We start from the raw sequence: 11,778 nt of genomic DNA, 5'->3' as shown, positions 1-11,778 counted from the left end.
CTGGATTCGGAGTCAGTTTGACATCATGACTGTGCATAAACTAGAAGTGAATTGCTGTAGTAAAATATTTTGCTTTTAAAAATGCACGCCTAATGTAAGATAGGGATGAAACACATAACTGTAGCTGCATTCAGCCCAAAAAGTTGTAGATCCTTTACATGTTTTTAAAAAGGAAAGGAATAACTAGTTAAGATTATTGTTGCAACCTCAAAAATCTTCCCAGACATTCCCCAAGTGAGTGGGTGTGATGCTTCAGAGCAATTATTATTACTTTTTTTTTTTTAGATTGGAGGGAGGGAGGAAACTGGCATCTTAACCTTGCAAAGAATTGCAACCCCCTTGCAGCCCTCAAAGAAGTTATACTGTAATCATTAAGCCCTTCCAAAAAAATTTACTACCCCAATTTAATGTGGCATGTAAATCCAACAAAATATTGTTTGCACCAAACAGTATTAAGTGATTTAGTACATGGAAACCCACTTGTGTGAATCTGCTATTCACACAAATAAATCTTGATATAACTGAGTTCATAATTATCAGTTCCCATTTTCCTGACTTTTTAAAACATGCATTTCTGCATCATATTGACCTTGCATTACTTTCCAAGAGCATTGTAATGTGGCAGTACTTGATTTACCTTCTTAAGCTAGAAGCTAGAGGATTGGGGCTAGGGAAGTCCCATTAGAGAATATCATGCCTCTTGGTTAGACTGAGAAGTTAAAAAACATCTCAAATGGTGCCAGTAGCAAATAGCTTCCTTAATGTTGCTAAGGAAACTGCATAGTTATCTCCAAGGAGTCATCAAGAACCAGTCTCAATTTTTACCTCCACACTTATAGGGAAAGGGAATTGGGGCTAAATAATTATGGCTATATTGGAGTTGTATTTCTAGTTTTATAAATAAGGAAATTTGCTCCCTTATTTTTTTTTCTGTTCAGTTTCATCTCCAACCTGACAATAAAGAATAAATCCAATAACCTATCTTCCTAAACCCTTTGTTTCTGTAGTACCTTTTCCTCTAACTGAAGATAGAAGCCGAAAAATTGTATTCCTGTTGGATTCTGTTCTTCAGATGCTTTTGCAATTTTTTAAAAAATGCAAATGCAGCAGGCATGGTAAACACTATTACTTTTCATCATTTTATCTCATTTCTTTGGATTGTCTGATCAAATAATGGCATGGAATTCCCAGCTGAGATGTACAGACTTCTTTTAAATACTTTTTGAAATGCCAGTTACAGAATTTTCAAAACAAAAGGGTAAGATTTCTTACCCTAAAGAGTCTTCTGGCTCTTAATCCAAGTGGTTTCATACATATCCCTTATTCACATTACAATCTTTTGCTGCAGATAGACAACAATCTAACTTCTATATTTTGGACAACCCTTGTCATTCTTTGCCATTGATCATCCTAGTTGGCGTTATTGAGAATTAAGTCCAAAATCTCTGGAGAGCATCCGATTGCCTATCTACACACTAAAGAAATGTTAGCAAACAAGCTCCAAAACTCTTAGGTTTTCTATCCTTTGCTTTGGTGCATAACACAAAGAGCTAAGCCTTTTTTTTAACAAAGCTTAATTGCAGAATTTGAAATACTCATTGTAGTCTAAACTTATGCATGAACGAAACCATTATGAGCTTTTAAAATATATATTTAGGATTCTGCCTTATAAAGCAATCCATGGCCCAAAGCTGAACTTGAATGCTTAAAACTCTTCCATTTGAATATGTGCTTGATCCTAAGACTCTTACATTGGATCCCCACTTTATTGCCTTGCTAAATTTTCCCTCCTTTTCAATAAAGTTAGATATCTCAGCAATATGCAACCCCTCACTAGACTAGTGACTAATAAATGTCAGTTCTAGCATTACAGCTACCATTAACCAGGAATAAAAAATGGTGCTACTTCCCTACAGACTCCAGATGAGTCAGAATCAAACAAGCCACCAAATTAAGATTGTCATAAAGATGAAAGGCAAGCACAAGTTCATTTATTTATAGCAAAGGTCTTGGGTTACAAGAGGTCAGTTCTTGCCATCTTGAAGAAACATTAAACAGGTTAAGTTATTGCATACATGTGCATTATAATTTAGCAGCAAGTCATTCACAGAACACATTTTTCTTTCGTACTGCCACCTTAACTTTTTTTTTCTTTTTTTTTTCTTTTTGGTTTAATCTCTCAAACTGTATAGAGATAAATCTTTTCGGCTTTTACAAAGCATATAACACCACCTTTAAGTTAATGGTCTTTTATTGGAAAAAAGACTAGCATTTACAACTTGGAATGGACATAACTGTACTATCTTGAACATTGACGTTGATAGTTGTGCTGAAGTCCACAGGCTCCTCTGCCAGCTCCAAGTCTCGGTACAGTAAATTTTAAAACTGCAAGAGAGAGAGAGAAAGAAAGAGAGAAGGAGGGAGGGAGAAGGAGGGGGAGAGGGAGGGAGGGAGGGAGACAGAGAGAGAGAGAGAGAGAGAGAGAGAGAGAGAGAGAGAGAGAGAGAGAGAGAGACAGAGAGACAGAGAGAGACAGAGACAGAGAGAGAGAGAGAGAGAGAGAAGGAGCATGTACCCAAAGGTGCTCCTGCCCTTTGGTAAAGATTTTGTTAAAACTTTTTAGAACGGTAATGGCCCAACATCCGTTCCACAATAGTGCAATGCAGACAATTTTAAAATCAATGTAGTAACACAGAAATGCCACCTATTTGCTTTTGGAAACAAACTACAGCTACATATTGGTGAGCCTTCTCCACCTTGGATGGGGAGGGGGAGGGGGGGGACAGAATTGCCTCTAAACTTTTTCCAGTCCTTGCTGCATACCACCTGAGGTATAAAACAATTTGAAAGTAACCAGCTTTGACAATTTTATAACTACAGATTCAGCCAGAACCCATCTTTTGACAAAAGAGTGATTAGGCATTTTTCCTTTTAAGATTTTTCTCCTTTTTAAAACTGTTTTAATACAAATGTCTGACTGTGCTCAATTGTCAAGCTGCATGCATGAAAAACTGGCCAGCCCAAACAGAGTAATAGTTATTAGCAAATGGAACTTTTTGAGGAGTTCACTAAGTGCTTTCTTATTTTTAAAAGGCAGTACAATTATTTATATTTGGAAAAAAAAACTGATGGCTAACTTGATTTTTTGGGGAACAGGACCACCAACCATTACATGCAGTTTGTGGACAGAAGGTATTTCAGCATTCAGTTTTGCTATACAGAAACAGAATGAATAAATGAACATTTTTTTTGCAAGAGGTAAGTAAAAGATTCAATTTGATTCTTCTAGAGGAAAAAAAAGGTGAAAAGAGATCTCTTCATTTTGCAGTCATCATCTGTACGAATTCTGAAAGAAACAAAGGAACGTATTTTTAGCCATTTCAGAAATGAAACAACATAAACAACCTGTAATGCAGAAATTCCTTACCCCGCTATTCTAAGATTTACAAAATTAACTATCCACAACTTCTAAGGCCCCACTTTAATTTTTGCTCTTGCAAAATTCTATAGTTATAGGAATCCAGATTATACCTTCATAGTTAACTTGTCCATCTCCGTCAATATCTGCTTCTCTGATCATTTCATCTACTTCTTCATCTGTTAACTTTTCTCCTAAGTTTGTCATAACATGACGTAGTTCTGCTGCACTGATGTAACCATTGCCATCCTGCAGAGAGGGGGAAAGAGAACAAATAGTGCAAAATTGAGAGAAATACAAGGTTCCAGAAATAATTTTTAAAATACAACTAAATATGGCAAATTATTTGGAAATGAAAAAACCTGCAGGGATAACAGGCTGGTACCTCCAGCCCAAAGATCAGGGAATAACTAATAGGAACAATTCACATTTGAGATCTTAGAAAGGTGCTGTAGCAATAGCAAACTCTGGGCTAAACCTGGAATAAGGCTGCTTTCTATGTTTTATATTTTTATTATCTTTATCCTATATATATTATCTAGAATTTAATTGTATTGGGGTAATCTTAGGGACGTGTGCAAAGAACATAACCCAAATCTTTCAGGAATGTAGGATTACCAGAACAATAATCTTTTATATTACGCAAAATGTGACTGTTAGGCAAACATAGTATGTTGCAGAAGAACTAAAGTTTAACTCAAATCCAAGTCCTCAAACTATTTATTTTGCCATCTTAAAAGCTTTGTAATTAGCTTTAGAATCAATGTTCCAATCTTGTTCCAATCTATTGCTTTTCCCCCCTTATACTGCAAAGAATGTTTCTAATACGAAATCACTTAAAAATGCCAATAAAGTTGTTGAGTGTGCCATCATAAAAAAACAAATTATCAGAATCTAAATATATGAGAACAGTGTCGTTCTTCTTAAGACAATGAGAAATTTCTCTAACTCTACCAACAGCTTATCTGAATGCCTAGATTAGCTCCAATGACTATGAAGTCTTCTAGAGCAGGGGTCCCCAACCTCCGGTCCGTGGACCAGTACCGGGCCACGGCATGCCAGCAACCAGGCCGCACAAATAAGCAAAGTCCCATCCGTAAGATGCAGGCAGCACACAAAACCATGCACCCTCCGGTCCGCAGAAAAACCTCTCTCCACGGAACCAGTCCCTGGTGCCCAAAAGGTTGGGGACCTATGTTCTAGAGAACAGCAAGAAATTCCCTCCCATGGGAAAAACACAAACAACAGAAATTTAAAAAAAAACAGAAACAAAAACAAAACATAAACCTATGTTATAAAAATATCCTAACAGTACCGACTGATTCAAAGATCTATGTGCTTAGAAATCAAGGCAAGAGTGAATTTTAAGTTATTGGACTGGCTCAGAATGCTTCTTTCAAAATTGTTAACCACTTCTTAGTTTAGATTTTATAGGAAATTTGGGTATTTTTTTTTCTAAAGGTCTAATAAGCCAGAAGTTATTGCAACTATTCTAGCATCCTCGGGAATGTCAGAATTTCAGCTCCCAGAAAGCTTTACTGCTTAGGAATTTTTGAATTTGCACACTCAACGTATCTGACAGGCTCCTGATTGGAATGACCAGGTATTATTTGGACTGAGATGACGACATCTGACCCAAGCCACCTATTCTCTTGGAAGAGTACAATTTAGACATTACAAGCTGAAATAAAACATGCTTCAGACTCTTTATTAAAGATACAATTCTTCATTTAGTAGGTGAAGATGAGATAAAAAACAGACCTTTCAAGTTTTGACCTTACTGGACACAAGCAAAGAGAAAAGATTTGTTAGCCAAACCCAAGCAACTCTGATTCTGATAGATACATCAACTCTGTAAGGGATTCAGAAACAGAGAGACCTGGACTAAAATTTTCACTTAGTCATAATGTTCCCAGAGAATCCAAACAACTTGCTCCTATAGTGAAAGGATGGCAAGCATTGCTAGTTGCTTCCCCAAACCATAAACATAATTCTTCCTTAATCAGAGCCATTTCAATTATACATCACAGTGCAATATACTAGAATGTTTGTCACAAGAATACTCAATGCAATTTGGGCAATTCTGGTTTTCTGTTAAAGGAATCTTATACACTGTACTTGTTTTCACTGGACATATTTTTAAAGAAATGCATCCAGTAAACAGACTGTGAAAGAGTCCTCTTTCAAGATTTCAAGGATGCATTTGTAGAGTATCAATTGTTTCCATACAAAATACACTACAGTTCTCATGTTATGTTGCCCTTCCAAATAGTTTTGCTAGGAAGATAAATGAAACAAAGCAACCAGTTAGAAATTTGATTGTGAACTGCAAATGTTAAAAAACAAGACTCACTGCACTTTACTAGGAGGACATCTGCTTTTAGCAACAAAGAACAATTCCAAGGAACATGTATATTATAACACTAACATACACACGGACACCATAGTTAACCTCAAAATCATACCTTATCAAAAACTCTGAATGCCTCACGAATTTCTTCCTCACTGTCTGTGTCCTTCATTTTTCTAGCCATCATGGTCAAGAATTCTGGGAAATCAATGGTGCCATTGCCTGTCAAAAAAGGCATAGGAAGGAAAAAATAAGTCCAAATGTATTTTCAACTCTATCAAAACAGAATTTGTTCTGTCTTCTTCCTCTCAATCCATTCCTCTTTAGTTAAAATTTGTTCTATAACTGGATTCTCATACATTCATTTTAATAAAATACCTCAATGTAGTTCTTTCATATTGTTCAGTTTTCAATATCTTTATTCACCTTTTTTTCTTGACCTACCTTTTGTTTTATTAAAGATAGTTAAGTATGCTATTCATATTGCCTTCAACATACTTTTGTTTTTTTCTTGACATGCCTAAGCTTCATTGCTGTTTAACATTCATGCTATTCACTGCCTTTCTACCAGATTTACATATCTTAAAATTATATAATTCATTCTGCCAAGGGATACGGATTAATCTGTTTGTTCCAGTTCTTCATCCTGTATGTATTAATTTAGAATCACTCACTCCATTTTCCCTATCAAACATTATTACTCTTGGATATATTCACTTTTAGATCCATACTCCTTGTTGCATTTGACATTCACTGGAAATCATTCAGGTTCTCAGCCAAGTTATGACATCATACACACGCTATCAGTTTTTAAAGAATAAAAATGTTCTGGACTTCTGCTTTTTTTTTGCTGTAGGAAAGTCCCTTTATACTAGGAAAGGTTTTAGATACAGAAGATGCAATTCCTTAGCAAATGTCAATCAGTTCAACTTCCTACACTCCTGAATTGCTTTGAAAACATCACATAACTGACCCAAATTTGTGCTGTCGAGATCAAAGGCCATAGCAGGTGGAAATTTTAGGAGTTGGGAAAGACAGAAATGAAATTTATTTTCCTCTACTATCTGCTCAACTACGAACTGGAAATTCTTAGGTTTTACATAATCCAGGTTCTCTATCTAGCTTTAATGCTAATTTATAACTTCAGCCTTTCTATTCTCTTTAAATACCAGACTAATTTTCAAAGGAATTGAAATCTGACTGCTGACCTTGGGAAATAGGTAGAAGACAGAATTGTAGGTGACCAGAAAGTCAACATTATGATGCCTTGTTCAGCACATATATTCCTTACATTCCATGGAGTTTCTGCAAACAATCTGAGGAACAGATCTATAAAATTCTCAAAGCTGTGATGTTTTTGGGAAGGGATGTTGTACAATTGGTCCCAATAAAGGCTTTTCTTACGCACTGTTCCATATTTGTAGGTATAAGACAAATTAACCAATTATAAGCAGACGGTTATTTTATTAAAAATTGGTTCTCATGTCTTCAACACATGATATACAACTGTTAGCTTTCTCAAACTTGATGCCTTCCATCCATATGCAGCATATTGGCAGAGAATTATGGCAGTGAATTATATCCCATCTAGAAGACAACAGTGTAGTAGTGCTCTGAATCTCTTCCACTATTGGACTAGAAATTTTTTTATTGGATTAGAAATCTTTTTATTGACAAGACAGGATGATATAAATAGTTGTAAGAAAATATTAGCTGTTCTTTGCAAATTAGAAATGTATTTCAAAAATCTGGATCACTCTGATCAAGCTGTATTTTTATAACATTCAAGTACTCAAACTCTTATTTTGAACTCATTTGTATCACAAGAGGATATGCAGGAGTATGACTGGGCTTCAATTCCACTTATGCCATGCTCTGCTCTAGAGATCATTTTAACTTTGAAGAAATTTTTGATCTCTGATGAGCACTGATGATGTTACCTAGTTTGGGTAATGAAACATCTGCAAGGAAACAACCAAGCTCAAAGAGCACCAAGGACCCCTCATTTCAATCATGAGCTACAAATATTCTCCTTTCTTACTATCTATGATTCCCCCGCACTCTAAGAAACAGTACCCAGAGAACTCAAATATTAACACATAAAATGTGACTGAGGTAAAAATGATTAAACAAATCAGTGAACAGTTACCATATTAATCACATCCGGTTTTAATTACATATACTTTTTGTTCTAGCCCATCTATTTTTTTGGGGGGGGGGTCTCTCTCAACAAGCCACTCAAAGATTTTAAGCAATGCAAATAACCTTTCTTTGGCAGTCAGAAATATTTTGTATGTTTTCTTCAACCATGCCTAACTATGCCAGAGTCCCATCCTAATTAGGACCGATACCATGAAGATGCATGATAAAAATTTGCAGCTAAGGCAATCTGTAATTTGACCTGAAATACATAGCTCCAATACACAATTATTTCACAGCAGGTAGTGGGATTTAGCCAATTTTGGCTGACCTTGAAAATGCTAAGAAAGGTCAGAGCTATTAGTAACAACACGAAATCAGGAAATCCCATGGCTACAGCCTAGACTAGAAGTTAAAAAACACTCAAGAAAGCAATGGCAAGCTATATTATAATCACTACGGAGATGATAATAAACTCCAGGGAGATTAGATCTCTTTATCTAGAAAGTTGTGTGACAAAAAAAATTACACTGCAAATTTTCTTGCCTTTAAAACATCTTTTACTCAGAATTTAATCCTGTGGAGTATATCACAAGGACATGGTGGAGAAAGCAGGAGTCCATCTCTCGCAAGCTACTCCATAGCACAAAGGCTAAAACTAGAGGGTAAGAAGATAGTGAAGCTGTTGCCTATAAAGTTTCTATTTCACTGACTCCATTTGACAGTCTGCCAAAGCTGAGTGCATTCTACTGCATTTGGAGATAGGGATACTGTTAGCATATTGTCTATCCTGCAACCCAATAGTCTCTCTTCCTGAGCTAGCTGTTCTGACCTCTGGCAAGGCATTGGTTTACTCTAAGCATTGGTTTACTCTAAGCAGTTTACTCACAACACATATTAGGTGTGATTTTCTGCTTGGGTGGAGCTAGTGATTTGAAGTTGGGGGAGTTATGATAACTCAACTGACATGGACAGATCACCTTCTAGTGAGACTGGCAGCTGATAGCAATCTTAGTTAAAACAATCCAATTCAGGCACCAAATGCATTTAGATATTTATCCTAATGCATTTAGGAAATTTCCCATTTTACATGTCAGCTACTATGTCAGTGCTCTGCCTAATCTATGGAATTTAGAGATGGGCTAAATAATGGCCACTCTTTTCTCTCACACAGCAAGACCAGACCAGTTTCAGCAAAGAATATGAAAATAATGAAGCAAATAAGATGACAAATGGAACACAACCGGAGGAATTCTGGAAACATTGAACAGGAATTGAGCTCTATTTGAAGATTATGCAACAGCTGGAGAAGTATTAAAGAATGCTTACTTCTCTGTCATCACTCCATAAGAGGCCAGCATTGCTTTATTTGTACAAGTGGCATATTGTTCACCAATATGTTGGAGATACACAGCCAGAATTACTCTTGGTAGCAAAGTTGATCAGCTGTGCTCCAACACTGCTGTTCTGAAAGCTGCACTGGATGCTGGTCTGCTTCCAGGTGCAATTCAAGATGTTATTACCTATAAAGCCCTGCATGGTACAGGTCCAGGTAACCTGAGGAACCATCTCATCCCAATGGGATGGGCTCACCCCACCTGCACCAGGAGAGGAGGTATGCTGTGGATCCCATCGGCCAAGGAATCTCGGTTGGCAGGATACAGAAGAGGCTTCTCCTGTATCCTGCCCTTTGGAACATCTTACTCTCCAGGGTGAGATCTGCTCCTGACTTCCATAAGGGCCTGAAAACCTAGCTCTATCAGTTGGCTTGGAGCCCCAATGGGGAGTGTCACCTGTAGGTGGTTGATAGACTAACCGCAGAGTCCACCTAACCCCCTGCACACTTTGTTCCCTCCCACCCAATCTTTTTACCATAATTTATAATTTTATTGCTACAAACGGAAAATAAATTTAATAAATACACTTGGACAAATAAGGAAACAAATTTAGCAACAGCTTGTCCCATTATATGGAATGTTGGGGCTAGCTTTATGGAGAGAGGAGGATTACCAGCCAATAATTTAATTCTTGCCTTTCTTGACTGATTAAGATAGGACTGACCTCATTTTAAAGAGAAGTAATCTATGTGTCACCAAGGGAAGGATGTATCTTAATTGCATAAAGAAGGCAAGTAGAGTCCATGCAAAGAAAACCCTCCTTTCCCTTGACAATGGCAATCTGTGCAATATAAACAAACTCAATCATTCCATTTCTGGGAACGTTAACTGAGAAGACTTTACGATTCCAGACACAACTGAATTATACTAATTATATAATTATTGGGAGCCATTTTAATCACGGGATTACATTGGCAAGGGTCTCTGCCAGAACCAGATGGGATGGAATACAGCTCTACTCCTTCTCCTGGGCTTCGGGGAAAGTTTTGATACCATTAACCATGATAGCTTTGGGATCATCTGATAGGACTGAATCTTGGGAATACCACTTTACAGCAGTTTTGGTTCTTTTAGTTGGACTCTGTCTGGGACCTAACTGTTCACAATCTGGCTTCTTATCCATCATGTCCCATAGTTATAACTTGTCTCAACATCTACAGAAAACTGCTGGGGACAATAATCAGACACCAGCAGTATACGGAGGAAATTTTCTCATGATGCTGCTCTTTACCATTCAATCCACAGAAGTCAATAAACTTGAAAGTTTGGTTCCATTTATACCTAGTGTTTGTGCTGTGACCCTTCTTGAGGTAGTTGTATTTGGTAATGGTTTGCCTTGGTTGCATTCCATTTTGTTTATAATAACACTCATCGTAAGGAGTTACTGTTGAAAAGAGTGGAAACTGCAACGCAAATGCAACTGACAGATTGTTACTAGCAGCAATCATGTGATGTCTGTACCAAAAGATCTGCTCTGATTATCAACTGCTTATTGGACAGAGCTTAGAGTTTTGATATTAATCTTTACAGTTCTAAATGGCTTAGGTTCTACTTACCTAAAATACTTTCTCTCCCATTACAAACCTGTTTGCCTGTTAAGATCTGCAACGAAAGGCTATACCTGGCATTAGTCCCAGCCTACGCATAATATATAAACTTAATTAATATGCGAGTGACAGCAGCTATGTCAAGGACTGAAATAAATAAAAATTCTTAGTAGATATGCTGTATCTTCATCTACTGTTTTTATGTAGATTGCCCTGATGCAGACACATTCATAACTGTCATTAATCCGTGGCTGATTTTATTAGGAGTATAAAGCACAGTTGTAATTAGCTGCAAGAAACATTCATATTCTGTAATTTAAAACTTTTACCAAAATTGAGTAATGAATTTGAACAAAATGAATTATGCTCATGCACGAATGAGAGCTGGTTCATCCCTCCATATGCTTACCATCAGCATCCACTTCATTAATCATGTCTTGCAATTCTGCTTCGGTAGGGTTTTGACCCAGCGACCTCATGACAGTCCCCAGCTCTTTGGTTGTGATGGTGCCATCACCATCTTTGTCAAATAAAGAGAAGGCTTCCTTGAACTCTGAGGACAGGGAAGAAAAAAATCATCAGCACACAGCAACGTGATAGCACTATGTATGAATAAGTCTTCTGTCCAATGAACAATACCACAGTGAACAAATTAAGGACATGTCCCATCTTTTTGCAAACGACACGTATGCCTAACCAACAATATACAGGCCTACAATTTTTCCAATTTGGACTGTACAGGTAGTTCTTGACTTACAACAGTTCATTTAGTGACCGTTCAAAGTTACGACATCACTGAAAAAAAGTGGCTTATGACCATTTTTCACACTTACAACTGTTGCAGCATCCCCATGATTATGTGATCAAAATTCAACCGTTGGCAAGTGACTCATATTTATGACGGTTGCAGTCTCCTGGAGTCATATA

The 11,778-nt window shown here is 37.0% G+C and overlaps 1 protein-coding gene across 1 annotated transcript in view; it reads right to left on the bottom strand.

Moving 5' to 3' along the window:
* Nucleotides 1-3,117: 3,117 nt before the first annotated feature.
* Nucleotides 3,118-11,778, bottom strand: part of CALM1 (calmodulin 1) — a 15,752-nt gene continuing 7,091 nt past the window's right edge. The window contains exons 3-6 of the mRNA XM_015821479.1: nucleotides 11,261-11,404; nucleotides 5,884-5,990; nucleotides 3,532-3,667; nucleotides 3,118-3,346 (exon numbers count right to left, since the gene is read on the bottom strand). Coding sequence (XP_015676965.1) covers nucleotides 3,318-3,346; nucleotides 3,532-3,667; nucleotides 5,884-5,990; nucleotides 11,261-11,404 — 416 coding nt within the window. The 3' untranslated portion in view covers nucleotides 3,118-3,317. The remainder of the gene's footprint in view (nucleotides 3,347-3,531; nucleotides 3,668-5,883; nucleotides 5,991-11,260; nucleotides 11,405-11,778) is intronic.

Source organism: Protobothrops mucrosquamatus, unplaced genomic scaffold (assembly GCF_001527695.2).
Source record: "Protobothrops mucrosquamatus isolate PMUCROS unplaced genomic scaffold, P.Mucros_1.0 scaffold1337, whole genome shotgun sequence".
NCBI classification, from domain to species: Eukaryota; Metazoa; Chordata; class Lepidosauria; order Squamata; family Viperidae; genus Protobothrops; species Protobothrops mucrosquamatus.
Note: the sequence above shows the minus strand (reverse complement) of the source record. Positions and strands in the feature narration are given on the sequence as shown.